Source organism: Antechinus flavipes, chromosome 2 (genome assembly GCF_016432865.1).
Source record: "Antechinus flavipes isolate AdamAnt ecotype Samford, QLD, Australia chromosome 2, AdamAnt_v2, whole genome shotgun sequence".
Classification (NCBI taxonomy): Eukaryota; Metazoa; Chordata; class Mammalia; order Dasyuromorphia; family Dasyuridae; genus Antechinus; species Antechinus flavipes.
Window position 1 is genome coordinate 493,544,914 of NC_067399.1, and position 23,943 is coordinate 493,568,856.

Genomic DNA, 23,943 nt, shown 5'->3' on the forward strand with positions numbered 1-23,943 from the left:
ATCAGACACAACTGAATGACTGAATAACAAGAGCCCATTACATTCATATGCCATAATTTGTTTAACCATTTCCCAATCAATGAGCACCTGCAGTTTGCAGTTCTTTCCGACCACAAAAAAAGTGCTACAATGAATATTTTGGTGCATTGTAGGGATTTCACTTCTGTCTCAACTTCCCTGGGGGTCTTTGCATAGTTGCTAAGTTAAAAGGTGTAGATATCTGGACCCAATTTATAGCTCTCACAACAATATATAAACCTAAGCATCTGACTGTAGTCTCTTCAAGAGTAAAACTTTTTTGTTATTATTTTTTTTAAAAAAAGTTTTGGAGGCGGCTAGATGACACAGTGGTAGAGCACTGGTCCTGAAGTCAGAAGTTCAAATCCAACCTCAGACACTTAACACTTACAAGCTGTGTGACCCTGGGCAAATCACTTAATCCCAACTGCTTTGCAAAAGAAAAAAGATGCATAAATAAAAGATCATCAGTACATTTGTTTTTATGCCATAGTAAAACTATGCAGTCAGAACCAACAGAACATGAACCAATATGTCAGCTCTCTACCAAAAAAGGGAAGCTAAACTCAGGAAACAGGCTATGCACCTGGACACAGCTCTGGCCATGGCAGTGGATTTGCATTCTGTTGTCTCTTAATATTATCTCCAATTACATTATTGAAGCCATTACAGTGCAGTGATATTTTACTATATTCTCATGCCATAATTTGTATAAGCATTCTCCAAATGATAAATATCTGTTATTTTCCAATTTCTGTTACTACAAAAAAAAGTAATGGAAAAAAGACATTTTTTTTTGTTACATTCTTGGGGATGAACTTAGTAGTGAAATTGCTAGATCAAAGGGTAATGCTTTTTCCACATAATTCCAATTTTTCCAGAATAACTAGACCAGTCCATTTTCACCAACAACTTATCAGGATGCCTGCCTTTTCAGTTACTCCAATACTATTTTTTATTGATCTTTGCCAATTTGGTGGACATAAGATGAAATATCAGAATTGTTTTCAGTTTAATTTTTCATAATGTTAATAATTTGAAGCCTTTTTATATGGTTGTTAAAAATTTACATTTCTTCTTTTGAAAACTTTCTATCCAGGTAGTTTTCAAAAGAAGATATTGTTGTTGTTCAGTCACTTTCAGTCATGTTTCACTCTTCTTGACTTCATTTTTAGTTTTCTTAGCAAAGATACTAAAGTAGTTTGCTATCTCCTTCTGCAATTCATTTTCTAGATGAGCAAAATAAGGTGAACAGGGTTAAGTACTTGCCCAGGGTCACATAGCTAACAAATATCTGAGGCTAGATTTGAACTCAGGAAGATGAGTCGTGCTGATTCCAAGGCCAGCCTACATTCTATCCATTTTTCCACAAGCTGTTCTCAAAGAAAGGTATCCATGCTGTAAACCAAAGCTGCTTAAAATGTAGGGTGAAGTAACTGGATGTGGGAGTTATAAAAAAATTGGCAACTTATATAAAAGGTTCCTGAATGCGACCAAAAATTAATTCAAAATGAAATGCATTCCAATCCAAGGTGTTTCTGGAAGTTTGTCCATATTGCTTCTCCAGAGTTCATTGAAGCCTTGGTTCTGAATATACAAACAGACACACTCTGCAGTATATATGCAGGAACAGTCAGAAACACCTCAGCTCAGATTGGAGATGGGGTTTGAATAAAAATTTCTCAGGGGTCGCGTAGTGGAAAAAGTTTAAGAAGCCCTGCTATAAACAAATATGTGAAAAAATGCTTCAAATTGCTAATAAATAGAGAAATTGAAATTAAAATTAAAACAACTCTATAAAGTTCCACTTCATAATTATCATTTTAACAAAGGTAACAAAAAAGGAAAATGAGAAATGTAGAAGAGATTACAGGAAAATAGGTGCCTTATGGTTGGTGGCACTATTCATAATATACATAAATCCTGATGATATTTGTGTATTTATTTTGGATTCTTTGCTAAGCTATCAATCATCTTAATTTATTTCTTCAATTAATTCAATAGTATTTTCTAATTAAGCACCATATTGCTGCACATGCAAGTAATTTTATTTTCTCTTTGCCAATGCTTTTTTTATTTTTCTCTTATATTATTTCTATAGACCTTATTTCTAGTAGTGATACTACTAATCCAAAAGCTCCTCAAAAATAGGAACTCTTTTATCTTTTATCCCTAATGCTTAGCACCTGGCACAAAGCCTGCCACATAGTAGGTACTTAATAAATGTTTATTGATTGTCCTGTCAAATAATAGTGAGAAAAGAGGCTTTCCTCTTACATTTCCCTAAATTTTGTTTAAAAAAAAAAAGTTTCTAGCCTTATTCCACTACAAATAATGCTAATGCTTGATTTATAAAATATTTTTTATCACATTTTAAAAAGGCGCTAATATTTATATGCATTTTAAGTGTTTTTAAATGAATGCACGAATGCTGTTTTGTTAAGGACATTTTTAGTTATCAATTGATACAAGAATATAAAAATAACATAATTGGTTATTTGTAAGATTATGCTAATTGCTTCTTAAACATTGAACTATCTTTTTATCCCTAGTAAAGATCAACTTGTCATAATGAGTGCTTTTTGAATATTTTCATAGATTCTTTGCTCAATTTGTATTTTAATTTTTTTGGCATCGAGATTCACAGGTAATATTGATCTATAATTCTCCTTTGCTTTATCTCTCCCTCGTTTGATTACCAAAATATTTATCTCATAAAAAGAACTTAATATTGTACCTTATTTATCTATTAAGGAGAACAATTTATTTAGCAGAGATATTAATTGTTCTTTAAATATATGACAAAATTAACTTGGAAAAATTTTCAGAGTTGGTTTCTCCTTCCCTGTTTTGGTAGTTTATGGATGATTTTTTTATTTTCATTTTCTAAGGTTGTTTAAAGCGTGATAGCAGATAAAAAGAGGGCCTCAAAATTAAAAGAACTTGAGTTCAAGACTCTCTGCCCCTGATAAGTCTTTTAACTTCTCAGTGCTACAAATAATTCATGATGACTATACCTTTCAGCATTGTTATTAGTCTACAAAGAAGAAAGAATTCCATCAGCAGGAGTTTCCTAAGCCAGTAAAATCTATCATTAGACCCCCTAAAAATTATCTCCAAACAAATTTAATATTTGTGACTTTATGATTTAGTATGTGATAAATTTTAATAGAGGTATTTTGATAAATATATATGCTCTTTACTTAATAAGCATTTATGAAAATTCACTATGAAGGGCTTTGAACACCAAATAGAGGATTTTGTATTTGATCTCAGGGAGTCACTGAAGTTTACTGTGTAGGTGGGTTATATGGTTTCAGATCCATTAGTTTGATAATCCAGATATAAAGTTTTAAGGCCCTGAAGTAGAGTAGTGGCAGTGTCAGAGGACCAGGCCAAGCCCAAAGTCTTAGAAATTACTTTTATCAGTTCTCTCTTTTACTCTTTACCCTCTTCCCTCCTTACCTCACACCTTAATCATCCAATTTCTTAGCATGAATAATACGCATTGATGGTGACCATTTCCATAAAATATTAAATTCATCCCTTGATTTACCCTCTTCCTTTTCAAGGAGTCTCTAGAATTTAATCTCTCATTCAGGGCTTTGTGCTTAAACATTATTCTATGACTCTGATTTTTTTTTTTAAAGTGGGCCATTTGAAAAAAAAAATGAAACAAAACAAAACTTATTCTTTCCTCTATCTAGTCCAGGGGTCCTCAAACTACGACCCACGGACCAGATGCGGCAGTTGAGGACAATTATCCCCCTCACCCAGGGCTATGAAGTTTCTTTATTTAAAGGCCCACAAAACAAAAGTTTTTGTTTTTAGTATAGTCCAGCCCTCCAACAGTCTGAACTGGCCCCCTATTTTAAAAGTTTGAGAACCCCTGATCTAGTCCATCAGAATATGATTACAGATTTTTTCCCACATTCCTAATTACATGACCATCTTGAACCAATATATTATCCCTATGGACCTGTTTCCCCCTGCTCACTCTCTCTTTATGCCAGGTATTCCCAGGGACCTAAACTGTCCTTCTGTTAGGCAGAAATGGTCCTAAGAAGCTACCTCCCATTAAGTAACTCATTGTCATTTGATGAAAGCACTTGAGACACCTTCTTCCCCCAACAATATACCCACCTCTAGGAAACATACTTAAATGTCCCACTAAACTTCTTCCCACTATAGGAGAAATAAAGTCCTGTCTCCAACTCCTGTTTCTTCCACCAAGTCCTACTTTTTCTTTAATTCTACTCTATATCTTCTAGTGCCAGCAAGCAGAACAAGATACTCTTTGATCTCTCTCAATAGTCCTCAAACAAACCTTAAGGTTTTGTTTTTTGTTTTTTTTAAAATAGCCTACTTGAACCCTAGAAGAATATCGATTTAGTTTCCTAGTCTTGAAATAGATATATTGGTTGCTTTTGCTAAAATGCTTTTTTTTTTCCCACAAAGAAAAGAATGACTGGGTGAGTAAAGAAATAAGGGAAAGGATATATTCAGAAAAAATAAACCAAAAAAAATCAGTAATTTTTCATTCTTACTCTTTTCTTGTTATCTTAACTTGTTTACCTTTTTTATGTTTGTTTGATTCAAGATTTAAAAGGGGATGAAGAAATAACTTAGTCCTCTGTTTTATTTAATATGCATATTTTTTGAGGAATTGAGGAAGGGAAAAGAAGGGAACTTTTAAGTTTTATAAGTGGGTTTTTTTGGTAGGCTAGCTAATCTTTGCCTTCAGAATATCACATTTCAATTTTTCTTTTGATTTCTCATAAACAAGGAGGAGTTTGGGGCATTCATTCATACTCTTTTTCCTAGGTATGTGAAAGTCTTTTTTTTTAGATTTCTGTAATATTTGTTATTTAATGCTGCAATTCTAAAGTTTAGTAATGTTCACTGGTAGATTAAACTTAATACTTTTTTGTTCTTGAACTGGGAATTCTAGTAATATAGCCTTTTACCTCTGTTTCTAATACTTTTAGGCAGTTTTCTTTTGTGATTTAGTGAATTGGGGTATTTAGGCTTTCTGGAAGACCTATGATCTACTTCCTGTAGGAAAGCTATTCTGATTCTCTCTCTCCACTCTTCAAGGGGGTTGCTTTTCCCATATTTAATATTTAATTTTCTATGTATATTTTACTTTCCCTCCTTCTCAGCAAAATGTAAATTCCTTAAAATTAAATATTGTTTTATTTTTATCTTTGTATTCCCAAAGGCTAGCTTATGTCTGTTACACAGTATTTAATAAATGCTTGTTGAACTGAATCTTTGGATTCACATTCTGACTTCAAGATTAATGTCAGTTTCTTTGACATAAATCATTCATGTGCTTTTTTAATTTTGTTCTGTCCATTTTGCTTTCATCCTTGCATTTTTTTAGTTCCAAATTTGCCATTCTCTTTTTAAAATTACTTACTATCTGGGAAAATTCTCTGTTGCTGGCTCTAAATCAGGGGTAGCAAACTCAGAAAAGGATACCTGTGGATATAGACTTAGAAAGCAACAAAATAAACTTATCTATATTTTATTGTAAACATTTTCCAATTACATTTTAATCTAGTTTGGTGCACTAGTTCTGCCAGCTGTATCCTGGCCATGAATTTGACAGTTCTGCTCTAAATCATCTACTCACTTGTTAGACTTTTTATTTCTTTGAGATCTCTATTTATTTTAATTTCCATCTTTCCTTTTAAAATATTTTAGAAATTCTTGTCATTTTTATCTACCATTTGATTCTCAAGATACTTGCTATAGTACTTTCCCTTTCATTTCAAATTGATTTCTTTATCTTATTATTTATGCATTGTCTTGGATCCTGTTCTTGAATGTCAATTCATTTTTATTTTTTCTCTCTCTCTACTGTTTTTTTCTGCGATGCCATTCTTCAGATAATTTTCTTTCTGTCCTTTATTATTTGTTGTTTTTCAGATTTAGTGTCCTTCCTGCTATTTTTAGATGAAAGTGGGGAATGGACCTCTCATTCAGCCATCTGCTCAAAGCCCCATTCAGTTGAACTTGAAACAACTTGCCACTCAACTCATGTTTATATGTTACCCCTGCCTCTTGAATGGGTGTGTGTTCTGATTCTTAACCATTAAGACTGGGGAAATGATACTGAATAACTAAATTCTATTTAAACTTACTTTTCCATTAGACCAACCAGTGATAAGTTCACATACTCCATCAGAGTTAAGGTCAAATGCATGAATGCTCACTGCATGATTCTTAGACTAAAGAAAAGAAAGAAACAATTAGTACAACTGTCTCAAAAGAAAGTATAGATTTGCAGAATATCAGAGGCTGAATCATACTAACTTTAATTCTCCAATATCGTGCTGTTTTGTCATAAACACCAACTGTGCCATTAGAAAGAGCATATCCAAAACGACTGCCATACATTGGACAAAGAGAAGTAATTGTCTATAAAAAGCAAACAAAAAAGAATCCTATTACACATTTGTCACTAAAATTCTATTTAATGCAAAACAAAGACACAAAATTGCATATTTTGCTACACTTGTAGCAATAGTAAACAGCAAAAGTTTTGGCAAATTATGAGGTAAAAATTATGAAACAAAAGAAAATGCACAAGTAGAAAGATTTATTAAATATACAATATGATATATATACTTAAAGATTCTTCTAACCTACTGATTTCTAAAAAAACATAATAAACACAGGATACCTTATAGCAACCCCAAGTTTTAAAATCTAATATTTATGTGTAAGAGAAATAGTATGAAGCTATTTCTTTTAAAAAAAAAAAGCACTCAAATGTTCCTTAAAATTAGAAACCAAATGTAAATGTTTACATTTATATTCAATATGCATATATCATATATATTATATCATAGATATATAAAATATTATTGCAAGAAAATCACCCATAAAAAGATAATCTTTTTCAACTCAGTTGAACTGTCCCTTTAAGTTAAAACTTTAAACATAATATTAGCATAAAATGATCCTGAAGTTTTGCTTTCTAATTCTAACTGATGCAAAAATAGATAAAGAAATCAACTACATAATCTATTTTTTACATTATATAACATCCTTTCCACCTACATCATTTTTGCTAAAACACCCACTTCACTTAACTCGGAACATAGAGCACTAATGTCAGATAGCAGAATTACTTAGTTTGGGGTACTCTCTGGCAATTCTTAGCTCTGCTTATCTGCCAAATGAATTATGATTCTTCTGAGTGGGAAATGCTAACAACTAGACCAAAACCTTACTAAAAAAGATAGGAAATAACCCTGTAGACCAACATTTCTATAAATTCCAAATTTTAACAAATTAGATCTCACTTTCCCCAAAATTTCATGTTAAAATCTGCTGACATGGAGGTAACTAAATGGAGTAGTAGAGAAAGCACTGATCCTGAAGTCAGGAGAATCTGAGTTCAAATCTGGCCTCAGACATTTAACATTTATCAGCTGTGTAACGCTGGACAAGTCACTAAACTCCATTTGCCTCACCCAAAACAAATAACTAAATAAATAAAAACCCACAGACTCTTCGACTTAAAGGTTAAAGGGGACTCAAGTCATCAAGTTCAACCCCTTCATTGTATTGATGAGGAAACTGAGGCACAAGTAAGGTTAAATGACTTGTCCAGAGTCACATAACATTCTGAGATGAGATTCCAAGTCTGAGATGCCCTATATAGTATATAATGCTACAGTATCTATTAGGTTCTCATTAATTCTTTGGTACTTTCTTTTTACAGAATCTCAGATGGAAGGGAACTTTGAGGTCATCTAGTCCAATCTTGGCCTGGGCCGTCTGGCCTTTGGAGCTGCTGAAAAAGGCACAGCCTGTCTCCTGGGGCTCCCCTGTCTTGGGCTTCTGGTCCTGCTCTCCTCCCTCTCACCTTGGGACAAAGAAACAAAAGAAGAGAGGTTCCAGCTGTGCCTGGGGCCTGGACCCTGTACCTCTGAAGAGTCACTGAGGGAAGCAGAGCCTGGCCCCTGGACATCTGCTGGACTTATCAATCACATTCCCAAGAAATCCCCATCCAGCCTCCACTTGAAGAAATCCAGTGATGGGTAACCCATTACTTTCTATCATTCCTAATTTAAAAGCTCACACTGAGAATTTCCTTCTATCTTATTATCATACCTCAAACCCAGAGAAATCTTGAACATTTGTTTGAGTTATTCATCTACAAAGCAAACAAATAGGTTTCTCACATCTCTGTTTCTTTGTAATGACGAGCACCACTCACCCTAAGCCCTAACAGATTTTGCTGTGCCCATCTGTTTCAAGCTAATTCTGAACCTATTTTTAGGTTCTCTCTTACCTCTGTTTCTGCCATTTCTGCCACAATTTCATCTTCTTTAAAAACCCTGATGTCAAAATCTTCAGACCCAACAAGAAGCTAAAATAAAAAGAACATGCTTATTCAATTCTTTCAGGGTAGAGGTAGAAGTTACAGCAGATTCATAATAAAATTTTGATAGCACTTTGTAGAGCATTTCTTCCATCTAAGATACACAATACACATTATATATATGAGGTTAAATATTTTTATCTCTAATTCAAGTCCTGAAACATGTGCTTAGAAGAGCTCACTTAGGTATCCTGGCAAGTGAAGAATAAGGAAGTCTAGTTACATATGCACCCAAAATGTGGCTTAGTTAACTTCTTTCATTTGTCAGCAATTCCTAATAGATATCTAAGGTCTAAAGTCAGAGCTCACTGTTCATGGACAAATTGGAGGGTCATTATCTAAGCACTAAAGTGTTTCTCTACAAATGTATGACTTAAAGGCTCATAATATATCTTAATGGATTTTTCCCTCCCAAATTTCTGATGGACAAAAGATTTAAAGAAAAATAGAAAATTGTCCAAAACTAAGAATACCCACTGATTTGGTTTTTTTATACTTAGTCATATTTTTACTTTATTATGTTTATTTCTATATTATTTCATTCCTACTACTAAATTCTTTATTTCAATAATATTTATTTTTCTAACTACATGCAAAGATAATTTTCAGCATTCATTTTTTTTTTTGGCAAGGAAATGGGGGGTTAAGTGACTTGCCCAGTGTCACATAGGTAGCAAGTCTTAAGTGTCTGAGATCAGATTTGAACTCATATTCTGTTGACCCTAGAGCTAGTACTCTATGCACTGCATCATCTAGCTGCTCCTCAACATTCATTTTTGTAAGACTGTTGAATTCGGAATTTTTTTTCCATCCCTGTGCTGTCTCTCCCCACCCAAAGCAGCAAGCAATCTAATTAATATAGATTATACATATATAATCATTCTAAACATATTTCCACTTTAGTCATGCTGTGAAAAAAAAATCAGAAAAAAAAGAAAAAAACAGAAGCAAACAAAAAAAGGTGAAAATAATATGCTTCAATTCACATTCAGTCCCCATGGTTCTTTCTCTGGATGCAGAGAGCATCTTCTATCCTAAGTATAATGAAATTGTCTTGCTGAGAAGAGCTAAGACAATGATAGCTGATCATCACATAATAGTGCTACTACAGTGTACAATATTCTCCTGGTTCTGCCCACTTCATTTAGTATAAGTTCAAGTAAGTCTTTCTATCATTTTCTGAAATTAGCCTGTTCAACATTTCTTATAAAATGATAATATTCCATTACATTCATATACCATAATTTACTCAGCCATTCCTCAATTGATAGAATTTCCAATTCAAAAAGAGCTGCTGCAAACATTTTTGCACATGTGGATACTTTTCTCTCTATTATGATTTCTTTGGGATATAGATCCAGTCCATCACTTTGGTTTTTAAGACAATAGAAGCACATTATGAAACCCTGTGATTGGGGTTCATTTAACTATAGATATTAATCCTGTATTCAAAAAAACAATTCAGATCTAAGGAACTTCTATACAAAGTAGGCATCTAATTGCTCATATTGGGAAGATCAAATGGAGCCTATTACAAATTAATAGGTAACGAAAAATTAGAAATATAACACTCATCTCTCACTATTTTTCTGTCACAAGAAAAACTTTCATCTGTATACACAAGAAAAGAACCACATACCTCTTTCTTCCCATCGCCATCAAAGTCACACAATGCTAAGGAATGAACATTGTCTCCAGTAACCTAAAATAAAATCAAGAATCCTTAAAGTTCCCTCTTGTACTACTTAATGTATTTTTTTTGCCAAATAGAAAAAAATAAGAGGTTTTAATAAAGAGTCATAAGGTACTAGTTAATCTCTTATTTCATGTAAAGAATAACAAATATAATTGTAACCAGGTTTAAGTTCCTCAACAAATCAATTACAATGCATAAAATGGTAGCAACTGTTATTTTTCTAAAAATATTTAAGTTTACAAAGTATTTCCTGTACATTATATGATTTTGTTTTCATAACATAACATATGTGAGACATAGACACTAAAATTATTATGGACCCTCCCCTTTTTTTTTGCTGAGGCAATTGGGATTAAGTGACTTGTCCAGGATCACATAGCTAAGAAGTATTGTCTGAGGCCGGATTTGAACTCGGGTCCTCTTAAGCTTCAAGGTTGGCACTCTATCCATTGTGCCATCTAGCTGCTCCATAGACCCATTTTGCAGATAAAAAAATTAAGGCTCAAAGATAGTAAGTGACTTGCCTATGGCCATATATATGTTGTTATCACCAGATTACATAATAAATAGATAGGGACAGCTAGGTAGGTGCAGTGGATAGAGCACCAGCCTGAATTCAGGAGGACCCGAGTTCAAAACTGGTCTCAGACACTTAACACTTCCTAGCTGTGTGACCCTGGGCATGTCACTTAACCCCAATTGCCTCAGCAAAAAATAAAAATAAAATCATCCTAACATAATAAATAGAGAGATGAATAGAAGGATAGATGGACAGACAGACATATGGAAAGATACATGCATATGTACATACATATATGCACATTGTATATAGACACACACACACACACACACACACACACACACACACACACACACATATATATAAAACTAATACTCTGTCACAGTGAAAATACAGTACTTACTAACAGCTCCAATTCTACTGCTGATGGGCAGCATGAGAGCTTTGGCCAGAGATGCTGGTTGTGCTGCACTCACAGGGACTCACCATATTGGTGAAGACTTTGGTGTGGACACCTGATTGACTTAGCCCACTGCAACTCAGAATTCCTGAACCCCCCAAATTCCCTAGTCTCAGCCTCCCCAGTAGCTGGGATTATAAACTGGGCTTGCACTAATAAGCCCAGCAAGTTATGAAATATTTAAATAACATCATAGGGAAGACAATTTTTTATCAAAAGTAAATATTCTTATAGGTATACAAAGGGTACTTTTTTAGTTTTCATACCGTCCAAAATAGATCATTTCCTTCAAAATCAAAGCCCTGAAGAGCACAATTTCCACCAATAATCGCAAGAGGTGATGCAATGTCTCCCAGTGTCCCAAGTACTATTGCATTTGCCCCATCCGTAACCTAAAGAAGCAAAATGACTTACATTTAATGAGGTATCTACATTTAAATATGCATTATTTTGTATCTACAGCCCCCAAATTATCTAATAATCACTAAAAATATTGTAGTTCAGAGCATTAGATGTAGATCAGGATTGCCAGTGAGGAAATCCAGGACAGAGAAAATAAGTGGCTTACTCAAGCCTAAGATAGCACCTGGATTAAACTCAGTCCTCTACTCTCTAAGCTCCGTTAACAGGTTGCTACAGTATAGCTTAGGCCATTAAAATTCCTGAAAAATAAATCATCCTAGATGGTTGATTTTATGTTTTTAATCATTAAAAATGTTTAGCTATTTTGGATAGAAATTTTCCTAAAATGTATTATGTATAAACTTGCTTTCTTAAACAAAATACACTGAAAAGAATTAAACTTTCCTTAACATATATGAGTCTTTAATTGTTATACTACAGCAAGCAACCATTCAACTCCTTCTTCAATACCTCATTATGATATGAAAGTAACCTTGGGTTCTAGAACATTCTGTCAATACAGAACAATCTGGTAAATCCAAAAGGACTGAATGACTTCAGGCACAAAACTAAATGTCTGTTGTCCAAAGACCATCCTAACTAAAATGGAAAAGAATCATCACCAAGTTTGTCTTAGGGTGATTAATTTGTCAAACAAAGTAACTCATGAATACTATCTACTAAAGCAAAATTTCTTAAACTACAGGTCATATCATATGGGATCACATAACTGAATATGGGGATTGCAAAAAATATGGCAACAGTAAAAGGTTTCTGAGTGCTTTATGTTCTGCATATTTCACTACAATTAAATTCTTAATGTACAAATAAACAAGCATATCCATTTCAGTATGCAAATTTGCTTTCATTTTTAATAAATGGTAAGATTATATGGTACCAAAGAATTATCTCTAAATGAATTTATTTATGATTTATCATCAGTAAATGTTTGATTTGTATACCTATTTTATGTACTCATATACATGGAGTCATGTAAAAAATTTATCTGAAAAGGGATCATGAGAGTAAAAAAAAAAAAGTTTTAAGAAGCCCTCTATTAAGATATGGAGGGTGAAAACCTGATAGGTAAAGGGAATGACATCATGAATCCTTAAAGTAACAAGGTATCCAAATGTTGCCAAGATGTTCCCAACAGTCCATTAAGAGTCTATAGGACTGCTGGTCCTAAAATGTGACAACTGTGGTTTTTTGAGTTCTTGTGCCTGCTTTTTTTTACCTTTATTGTTTTGTCCTCACTGAGTGTGAGCTGTCATTTTCACTGTGGTCAGTCTATTTTCCACTTTCATTATTCACATAATTATGAAAGAAGGAATGGGGTCAACAAATGAGATTTTTGTCAGTCTCTCTATAGTTTATAAAAAGTGATGTGCTTAATGGGTTTTATATGTAATTATATATGTATATATAACATGAATTATATATCATATATCAACAATATCACATAACTTGCCTCTCTGTAAAATAAATCTGAGTTGTTGTAAACATCATAGGCCAAAAGATTAGTCTGGGTTCCCACCAGAAGACAATCATATCCTAGTTCAGGGTTCAATACTCCTGCTGTAAGACAGCTGACTGCCTGGTTAATGTTGAGAAGAGAAACATCTGCATCAAGGGGGCTCTGGAGAAGACGAGGTGTATTTAGGTGCTGTCTACGAGCATGAGGATTGTGAATAAAAACCTACCAAATAAAAACAAACAATTATATGTTATTCCATCAAATACCAAAAATTTTAAATAGCTAACAATCTTAATCATTCTGTAGCAACTAATAAATGTTACAAATATTCACAAAAGGTACCACTCTCTTTAAACACCTACCAAGTTCACAAACCACATATACAGAGAATGATAAGATAAATAACTTTTAGTAATAGCCAATGTTATATGTGTTGTTATTCAGTCACATCCAATTCTGTGTGACTCCATGGACCATGACCTTCATGGGGTTTTCTTGGCAAAGATACTTGGGTGATTTGACATTTCCTTTTATAGAAGAGAAAACTGAGGCACCCAAGGTTAAGTGACTTGAGGGTCAAAGATCTAGTCAGTGTCTGTGGTTGGATTTGAACTTAGGTATTCCTGACACCAGAGTCAGAATTCTATCCATTGAGCTGCCTCCTTATAATGTATGTACAATCATTGGCTACTGGTTTCCTAAGAGAACTGTCAATAAATACACTTCTGGTATTATTTACTAGTATGACTGGCATCAGCAGCCCAGATGCTGCAGCACCTGTATTAATTAATCTTACACACAATTGTAGGATCCAGACTTCCCCAACCAAGGGAAGCCCGAGCCTCCTCTTTTACACTCCCAAACAAGGGGCACACCAAAGAAAAAGGCAGGTATAGTGGATAGAGCACCAGTCCTGAAGTCAGGAGGACCCAAGTTCAAATCTGGCTTCAGACACTTAATACTTCCTAGCTGTGTGACCCTGGGCAAGTCACTTAACTCCAATTGTCTCAGCAAAAAAAAAAAGAAGGAAAAAGGGGGAGGGAGCTCCATTGTAAATATATAAATGGTTTGATAATCATAATGAGTTATTTTCATAAGGGCTGTGGGGGGCCACTGTCAAACAACTTACAGGAAATCAGATCCCCGTGGTAGTGGCCAGACTATTCAGTGGGTACCCACAAAGGCCCCCCAAAAGTCCAATGGTAATCACAGAAATCAAATAAAAGGAGGAGGAGCTGCAAAACATCATTACATATCATTAGGGTTTTGCATCATGCTTAGCAAACAGTTCTAATTTTAGGCCTGGGTCCCAGCACTCTTGGGTGAATGCTTAGACACCCAAGATTATATAGTAGATACAGTAAAAATAGTCACAATATCAAAGTTACATCTTGCTATAGCTTGCAGCTGGTTATTATGTCCTTATTATGGTTTTCAATTCAATAGGGACTTCACAAGGTCATATGCTGTTCAGTTTCAGTAAGTTCCCAGACACATACACACAAGGTTATCGCCTAGGTAGTGTCTGAAAACAGCTTTCTCCACCCACTTTGGAATGGCTCTCACCCCCCTAGTACGGCTTTTACCAATCGGGATCCCACGACAACTATCCACTGTTAGTTTCTAAGAGTATAATTATTGTATATCAAAAAAAATCAGAAAATAAGCCCTTCTGTAGTTCTTTGATTCAGGAATCGACAAATCTATCTCTTAATTCTTAAAACATCCTAACCAATTGGGATATCTCTGAGTGATAAAAATTCTATAGCTTCCTGAAGGCTTTCATAGCCAGTGTGAATGAGATAAAGAAGTTAATTGGGGAATGACTGAATAAGTTACGATATATGAATGTAATGGAATAGTAATGTTACATTAAAAAATGAACAGGCTGATTTCAGAAAAGACTGGACAGACTTACATGAAATGATACTGAGTAAAGTGAGTAGAAGGAAGAAAACATTGTATGTACTAACAATAAGATTATGTGATAATCAAATGTGATGGACTTGGATCTTTTCAACAATGTGGTGATTTAAGACAATTCGAATAGAAGTGGGATGGAAAATGCCATTTGCATCCAGAGAGTGAACTATGAAGACTGATTGTGAATAAAAGCATACTATTTGCACTTTTTTTGTTTGATTTGTTTTCTTTTTCTTTCTTGTGTTTTTTCCCCTTTTATTATGATTTTTCTAGCATAACATGGCAAATATGCAAATATGTTTAAAAGAATTGTATATGTTTAACCCATATCAGATGGTTTGGGATGCAAAATCTTACAGAAATGAATGTTGAAAACTATCTTTACATGTATTTGGAAAAATAAAATGTTATTGAAAAAAAGATAATGAAATAAAACTATTTTTCCTTAAAAAAAAAACTTAGGAAATAAATTATATGATTCAGTACAAAAAGTCAATTTACTATTAATATTTAAATAAGAGGTTTTTCTGCTTATAATTTCAAACTAGATTATTTTTAAAATTGTAAACAGATTATAAACTAAGGAGATGGCCTAATAACTTTTCAACAGTGTTGCTTAGAAGGGGGAAAATATTTGTATCCAACTTTACCAAAAATGTACAAATAAGTCACCCCAGTGCTATGTTTTAAAAAATCACCACCAAATGATCTTTCAGAAACAGAGTGTGTACTCTGGGAAGAGAGAGAATAGACTGATAACGGGGTAAATCTTATATGGGGGATAACTGAAGAACTTTTGAATAAATGCTAAAAATTCTAATAAAAATCTTAAATGCTTCTACACATTTTTAAGAATTTTCCTCCAAAATTGTAAGATAATCAATAAACAAGCATTTAAATTCCTACTGTGTGCCTGGCACTATATGCAAACACAAAGACAAAAATTACAGTTCTCACTTTTGAAAATCTTTTATTCTATTAGTGGAAGACAATAGACAGAGATATAAATACAGGCAAAATATACACAAGCAAAATAAATTACTGTGAGTAAATATTTATCACTTATAAATACATATATGTAAGCAAAATGAAAAAAAAAACAGTGAGAAGTGAAGATCATTATGTTTATATCTGCTATTAGCTTGTGAAGAATTTGGGGTTTGCTATCCCGATAATCCTAATTAAGAACTATAGGATGGGATAACACTTCTCTTAATTCATTCCCTACTATTTAATGTACACATACTCATATTAATTGGTTACTAGAAGCAAAGAAGATGCCCAGACTAGAACAATGATTAATTCAATCTTGTCCTTTTAGCTAAGAAGATGAAAAATGCTCAGAATTATGTAGGACCTTCTGAAGAGTTGTCTATGTTCTTCACAATTTGGATTCTTCTGATCTTGTCTGCAAAGATCTCTGGCAATTAATTTGGTGTCCCAGAGATCTAAGTTTCAGGAAAGAGAAGGAAGGGAGGAAGAGAGGAAGGGAGAGAAGAAGGGAGAGAGGAAGGAAGGAAGGAAGGAAGGAAGGAAGGAAGGAAGGAAGGAAGGAAGGAAGGAAAGAAGGGAAAAAGAGGAAGGAAGGAAGGAAGGGAGGAAGGGAAAAAGAGGAAGGAAGGGAGGAAGGGAGGAAGGAAGGGAGGGAGGGAGGAAGGGAGAAAGGAAGGAAAGGAGAAAGGGAGGAAGGGAGAAAGGGAGGAAAGAGGAAGGGAGGGAAGAAGAGAGGAGGGAAGAAGGGAGAGAGGAAGGGATAGAGGGAAGGGATAGAGGGAGGGAGAAAAAGAGGGAAGAAAGGAAGGAGGAAAGGAGAAAGGGAGGGAGAGAGGGAGGAAAGAAGAAAGGGAGGGAAGGAGGAAAGGAGGGAAGTAGGGAAGGAGAAAAGGAGGGAGGGAGGAAAGGATAAAGGGAGGGAGGGAAGTCACAAAGGAGGAAGGGAGGAAGGAAGAACTATTTATTCTGAAATAAACTATGCTAAAATACCTATTCTCAGACTAGAATATGCAATGATACTCCTGAGACCAGGTTAGTCTTTAGAGTATATTTAATAAATCCTAAATCTAAGTTTTCTTGTCAGAGTGTTTTGTCAGTCAGACATAACAAGTCATGTTTTTTCAGAATTCTCAAGTTGAATGACTGAAAGTAACTTTTTAGTCAATTTTTTTAAACTCCTTGTTTCAAATCACTATTGATCAGAGAAATGCAAATTAAGACAACTCTGAGATACCACTACATCCCTGTCAGATTGGCTAAGATGACAGGAAAAAATAATGAATATTGGAGGGGACACAGGAAAACTGGGACACTGATACATTGTTGGTGGAGTTGCGAATGAACCTAACCATTCTGGAGAGCAGTCTGGAATTATGCCCAAAAAGTTATCAAACTATGCATACCCTTTGATCCAGCAGTGCTACTACTGGGCTTATATCCCAAAGAAATACTAAAGAAGGGAAAGGGACCTGTATGTGCCAGAATGTTTGTGGCAGCCCTGTTTGTAGTGGCTAGAAACTGGAAATTGAATGGATGCCCATCAATTGGAGAATGGCTGGGTAAATTGTAGTATATGAATGTTATGGAATATTATTGTTCTGTAAGAAATGACCAGCAGGATAAATACAGAGAGGACTGGAGAGACTTACATGAACTAATGCTAAGTGAAATGAGCAGAACCAGGAGATTATTATATACTTTAACAACAATACTGTATGAGGATGTATTCCGATAGAAGTGAATTTCTTTGACAAAGAGACTTAACTTCGTTTCAATTGATTAATGATGGACAGAAGCAGCTACACCCAAAGAAAGAACACTGGGAAATTAATGTAAACTATTTGCATTTTTGTTTTTCTACCCGGGTTATTTTTACCTTCTGAATCCAATTCTCTTTGTGCAACAAGAGAACTGTTTGGTTCTGCAAACATATGTTGTATCTAGGATATACTGCAACCTATTTAATATATATAGTTCTGCTTGCCATCTAGAGGAGGGAGTTGAGGGAGAGAGGGGAAAAATCAGAACAGAAGCGAATGCAAGAGATAATGTTGTAAAAAAAAAAATTACCCTGGCATGGGTTCTGTCAATAAAAAGTTATTATAAAATAAAATTAAATTAAATTTAAAAAAAATTTTTTAAACTCCTAAGATCCTTAATTCAAGAAATAGTTCTTATTTTTTTCTTTCTAGCTATTTCATGCAAAAGATCCTACTTGAGAATAAATCTTTGATGTCAAGTACTAAAGTTAGAATTTAGTTTTCAGCCATAAGTCTTTAAGTTAAACTAGTGGTTTCCAAATTTTATAGTTATGCCCTTTGTTTTTAGGGAAAAAAATTGTTGTTGCTTCCACATTTTTCCTTAAACAATCTATGAAAGCAATTTTCTAAGTATTTTGTAATGGGCTGAAGCTTGAGTTGATGCACTGAGGTCCCAAGCACGAGAGGCTAAATAGTAATTGGATCATACTCTATTAATATATGCTTGGAGAAAGAATGGCCCCTACCCACTCTTTATGCAAGTTTTGATGTATTGTATAGGAAATGATGTAGGGACAATTTGGGTGGGTGGAGAGAGAGAGTCGGAGAGAGGCAGAGAGACTGGCGGAGAGAGGCAGAAAGACTGCTGGCGGGATTCGTGTGGCAGCTGCTTACATTCCTATCGCTATCCCCCTTCACCTTCACAAAGAATAAAGAGCAAAGATTTTCCCTTAACCTGAATTCTTGACTCCAGCTGATTTTAAAATACACAGTCATCACATTTGGCGCCCAAGTGTGGGAACCAAGGACTCTACTTTCACTGAAGAAGTCTCAGGCAACCAAGAACTTAGGTGAGTATTTTAATAGACAAAGAGGGAATTTACTTTCTTAAGGACTAAACTAGTAATCTTTTCTGGCTGAAATAGGACAGATGTTAGGAAAAGATTCTCCTCCATCCCCACCCCCACCCCTCACCCCGAAGTGGCACTATAGAAAGCATGCTTAAGCTGATAGAAGGACAAGGGCTACTTATAACTTGGGAACAAATAGCTAGACTTCTAGGTACATTAAAACACACTTCCCACCTTGGTTCTTAGAGGAAGAGCAAATCTCTCTAGATAATTGGACATTAATAGTGCACCAGCTCTCTGAATATTACAATGAAAAAGGTCTTCGTTCAATTTCCATTGAGATATTCTATATATATGATATAATACAGTTGGCCTTAAAAAATCCTATAAGTTATAGAAAAAAGAAAAAAAGTTCTAGGAATAGCCAGATGAGGAAGCCTGAGGAAAAGGAGGAAGACAATGAACATATTAATGACCATATCCCCACAGGGTATGGAGATTTAAGTAAGGATCAAGGGTATGGTGACTTTCCACCCCACAAGGCAGCTTCAGCCCCACCTAAGGATCAGGTAATTGACTCTCCTCCATCAATTCTACCTTCTGGAATGGGGGGGGGGCGTGGGGAGAAGGGGGAGCAGTGACAGCACCAACACCTCCCCGCCCAGCATCCTATGACTAGATTGCAAAAGGGACTACTTAAAGCCAGGGTGGAAGGGAGAAATGTAACTGAGCTCCAACCTCACATTATTCCTGTGATTCAACAATTTAATTCCAGGTCAAGAAAGTAGAAAATACACTCCTTTTGATATAGAAATCCTCAAAGACCTGAAAAAGGCACTCTTTATGGGGTTACATCAGCTTATGTTAAGACGTTATTACAGAATTTGGCTTTTGAAATCTTAACCCCTAATGACTGGAGATCTATAGCAAGGGTATGCCTAGAACCTGGACAAAACTTGTTGTGGCTTTCTGAATATACTGAGCTCTGTAGGATACAAGTCCAACAAAATAGTCAAAGTGGAGTTCATACTCCACTCACCTGTGACCTACTAACAGGTGTAGGTTCCTATGCAGACGTCGCAGTACAAATTAATTATTCCATAGCAGCATATGAGCAAATTGCTGCTAATGCTATCAAAGCATAGGCTTCTCTCCACAATAAAGATGACAAGAGTGAGGCCTTCACAAAAATAATACAAGGGCCAAATGAACCCTTTGCTGCCTTTGTGGGACGTTTGCAGACAACTATCACAAGAACTAATGGTGAAAATGCAGTAACAGACATTTTGATAAGGCAATTTGCTAAAGAAAATGCTAATGAAGTTTGTAGAAGAATTATACTAGGACTACACAAGGATGCTCCTTTAGAGGAGATCATAAGATGCTGTGTCTCAGTGGGCACAAATACCTTTTATAGCCAGGCTATAATGCATATTTCCCAAGATCTTCCCATGGGAAGACAGAGTCCCTTTTGGCAAGGGACTTCCAGAGAGACTCGTCAATGCTTTCAATGTGGTAAAGTAGGGCATCTGAAAGCTCAATGTTGGCATAGAGACAGAGTGAGAAAACAGGGTGGGAGAACAAGACCCAAAACCCCATGTCCAAAATGCAACAGAGGCTTCCATTGAGCCTCAAAATGTAGACTGATTCAGGAAAACGGGATGAGGGGCCCAGCCCCAGGGCCCAAGACAAAAAACACGGGCTTGATGGCAGCCGATGCTACACCCAGAGAGTACCTAGAAGTCCAGTACCCAGACATGATCAATCAGCCAGGAAGCCATACGATGGGAGAAAGGGATTACACAATCAACCAGCCAGGAAGCAACCTGATGGGAGAAAGGGATTACAATTGGGGAGAATAGAGTTGTGTGTAGCTGGGACAACTGAGATACCCCCTGGAGAAGTGAAATCTGTTCCTCTACAGCCTATGGATCCCTTGCCTCCAGGCACAGTAGGCTTGACCATTTCACCTCCTGAGAGTATGTACAAAACAGTGTCCATCCACACACTGATGTGGGAAACTGAGGAATGTGCAGATAATATCCCAATTACTAATACAGGTAGACGATTTGTGACTTATCACCCTGGAAAAGTAGTAGGTTTACTGATACAGAATCCTAATAAGCAACCTGGTGATAGTCGCCCAGATTCTGACTCTAAGCCACAAAATCCAGGAATACACTGGACAGCAGCTGTAACAGACCGACCTATACTCATGATCTATATAAATGGCCTACCATTGGAAGGATTGGTAGACACAGGTGCAGATAGTACAGTCATTAGAGGTGCCAACTGGCCCAGTCACTGGCCAAAGATTAAAGCAGACACCTACATGTCTGGCTAGGAGGATACTAGCAACCGAAGTTAGTGAGATGGACTTTTGAAGGCAAAAAAGGAATTTTTACTCCTTTTATAGTTGAAAAAATCTCCATCGATCTGTGGGGAAGAGACGTTTTACAATTAGGGTTAAAAATGAGTACTTCAGTTTTTTAGGCAGGGCTGCTGTTGAAGACCTGCCAACAATTTCACCTGTTCCTATCCAATGGAAAACTGATACACCAGTGTGGATAGAACAGTGGCCCTTAGGTAGAGATAAAATTCAGGCCTTATTAGATATAATACAGGTGCAACTTGACCAAGGACACTTACAAGCTTCTCTAAGTCCTTAGAATTCCCCATTATTTGTTATAAAAAAGAAATCTGGAAAATGGAGGATGTTGACTGATTTAAGAAAGGTGAATGAACAGATGGAAACTATGGGAACTCTTCAGCCTGGACTTCCATCTACTATTCAATTGCTTAGAGAATGGCCTCTTTGGCTTATAGACATTAAGGATTGTTTTTATTCTATCTCTCTGGATAAGGAGGATATGAAAAGATTTGCCTTTTCAGTGCCCAGTGTTAACTTAGCTGAGCCTTATAAAAGATATGAATGGACAGTTTTGCCACAGGGAATGAAAAACAGCCCTACTATGTGTCAAATGTATGTTGCTGCTGCTCTTACTCCAGTAAAGAAAGCATTTCCAAAAGTAATGTTATTACATTACATGGATGATATATTGGGATGTGCACCTGAGGAACAAATGCTAGAAGCATGTCTACAAAAGACCATAGAAAAACTAAGGAATTACAAATTGTACATAGCTCCAGAAAAAATTCAAAGACATGCTCCTTTTCAATATTTAGGATATGAAGTATACCCTAAGATGTTTACAGTACAAAAACTGTCCTTAAGAACAGAGAAGCTAAACACCTTAAATGATTTTCAGAAATTGATAGGAGATATCCAATGGATGCATCCAGTGTTAGGCTTGACTACCTGTCAATTGCAACCGTTAAATGATATTTTAAGGGGAGACAGTGCTTTAAATTCACCACGCCAGCTTACAAAAGAAGCTTAAGAGGCTTTGAGAGAAGTTGAACTGGCTTCATCCAATGTGGTTGAAAGAGTCACTCAAAAATCCTTGGAAATATCAGTTTTTGCTACACAAGAGGCATCCACAGCAGTCTTTCATCAAGGAGACAGTGTGATAGAGTGGGTGAACCTCCCGGCACAACCAGAACAAAGCCTTACTCCTTACTCAGTGCTTGTGGCTAGAATTTTATTAAAGGTCATTAAACTAGGAGTACAATTATCTGGGATAAGACCTGACAAGATATATACCTTTTATGCTAATGCACAAATTAATGTGTGCTGTGAGACCATTCCAGAGTGGCAAATTTTATTGGCCATGGCTCCAAATTTTACACATGGGTCTCCATTAAAGAGAACCAGACTATTACATAATTGGTGATGGATTCTTGAAGAAAAAGTTTCTAAGGTTCCTCTTAAAGGACCAATTATCTTTATAGATGCATCCAAACATAATATTTGTACTGTATACTCTCATGACTTAATTATAAAGAAAGTAGTCAGAAGTCCTTTTCAGTCCACTCAGCAGAATGAATTGTATGTGATTATTCTAGCTCTTACTTGCTATCCAGGAGATATAAATTTAATATCTGATTCGGCCTATTCAGTAGGTATGGTACAAAGAATTGCAACAGCCTAAATAAAATTTGTAGCCTCTAATATATATCAGCTCTTTAAGGAACTTCAAGAGCAAGTGAGAAAGCATCCAGGTAAGATTTATATCTTGCATGTCCACTCTCATAGTGGACTTCCAGGTCCCATTTTTGATGATAATTCAAAGGCAGATAGCCTTCTAACTATGTTGGTCAATACTCCTTTATTCCAAGAAGCCCAGGAATCTCATTCTAAATATCATCAGGCTGCTCAAGCTTTACGTTTACAATTTGGAATAACAAGAGAGGAAGCTAGGAGCCTAGTAAAAGCCTGTATGGCTTGCCTTCCTTTCCACACTCTTACACTGCCTCCAGGGAAGAACCTTCATGGTTTGAGACCCAGTGAAATATGGCAAATGGATGTGACCTATTATAAATCTTTTGGTCACCTGTCTTTTATCCATGTTGTGGTAGACACCTTTTCAGGATTCGCTTTTGCAATACCAGCAGCAAAAGAGACAGCCCGAGTGGTCACTGAATTCCTCATATAAGCATTTGCAATTATGGATGTGCCACAAGCAATAAAAACAGACAATGGTCCTGCATATACTTCTAAACATTTTGCACACTTTTGTGCACAGTATAAGATTTTACATACTACTGGCATACCTTTTAACCCTCAAGGACAGGCAATAATAGAGAGAAGAAACAGAGACATTAAGACGCTCCTCCAAAAACAAAAGAAAGGGGGAGCCACAGGTAACCCTAGAGAACTTCTAAATCTAGCCCTTTATACTTTTAACTTTTTGATTTTTGACAAAAATACACTGGCTCCAGCAGACAGGCTTTATAGCCCACTGGAAGGGCAGTATCCAGTGCGAGCGGCTCCACTATCTTTAGATAATAGCCAGTTGATGTGGAGAGACCCAGAAAGTGGTGAATGGAAGGGACCAGATAGGTTAACTGCTTGGGGGAGAACTTGCTTGTATCTCTACAGGTGGGGAAGGAATCAGATGGGTGCCAACGAGCCGTATTCGCCTTGTCCATCACAGAGAGACAGAGCAGACACGTGAAATGAAGGAGAAGACCCAAGAAATATCAGGTGGCTCTGTTGTTGATTGTGCTCACCACTGAAAGAGCATGGCAGCATTTATGGCGTTTGACTCATGGACATCAAAAATTGTTGGACTTGAAAACCCTCAGGAATCATTGGATTCT

The 23,943-nt window shown here is 35.8% G+C and overlaps 1 protein-coding gene across 1 annotated transcript in view; it reads right to left on the bottom strand.

Annotated features, from left to right (window-relative positions):
• The window catches only part of BBS2 (Bardet-Biedl syndrome 2), a 60,331-nt gene that overhangs the window by 18,821 nt on the left and 17,567 nt on the right, over positions 1–23,943 (bottom strand). Inside the window, exons 2-7 of the mRNA XM_051979878.1 lie at positions 12,969–13,196; positions 11,362–11,487; positions 10,059–10,121; positions 8,330–8,407; positions 6,340–6,444; positions 6,168–6,254 (exon numbers count right to left, since the gene is read on the bottom strand). Coding sequence (XP_051835838.1) covers positions 6,168–6,254; positions 6,340–6,444; positions 8,330–8,407; positions 10,059–10,121; positions 11,362–11,487; positions 12,969–13,196 — 687 coding nt within the window. The remainder of the gene's footprint in view (positions 1–6,167; positions 6,255–6,339; positions 6,445–8,329; positions 8,408–10,058; positions 10,122–11,361; positions 11,488–12,968; positions 13,197–23,943) is intronic.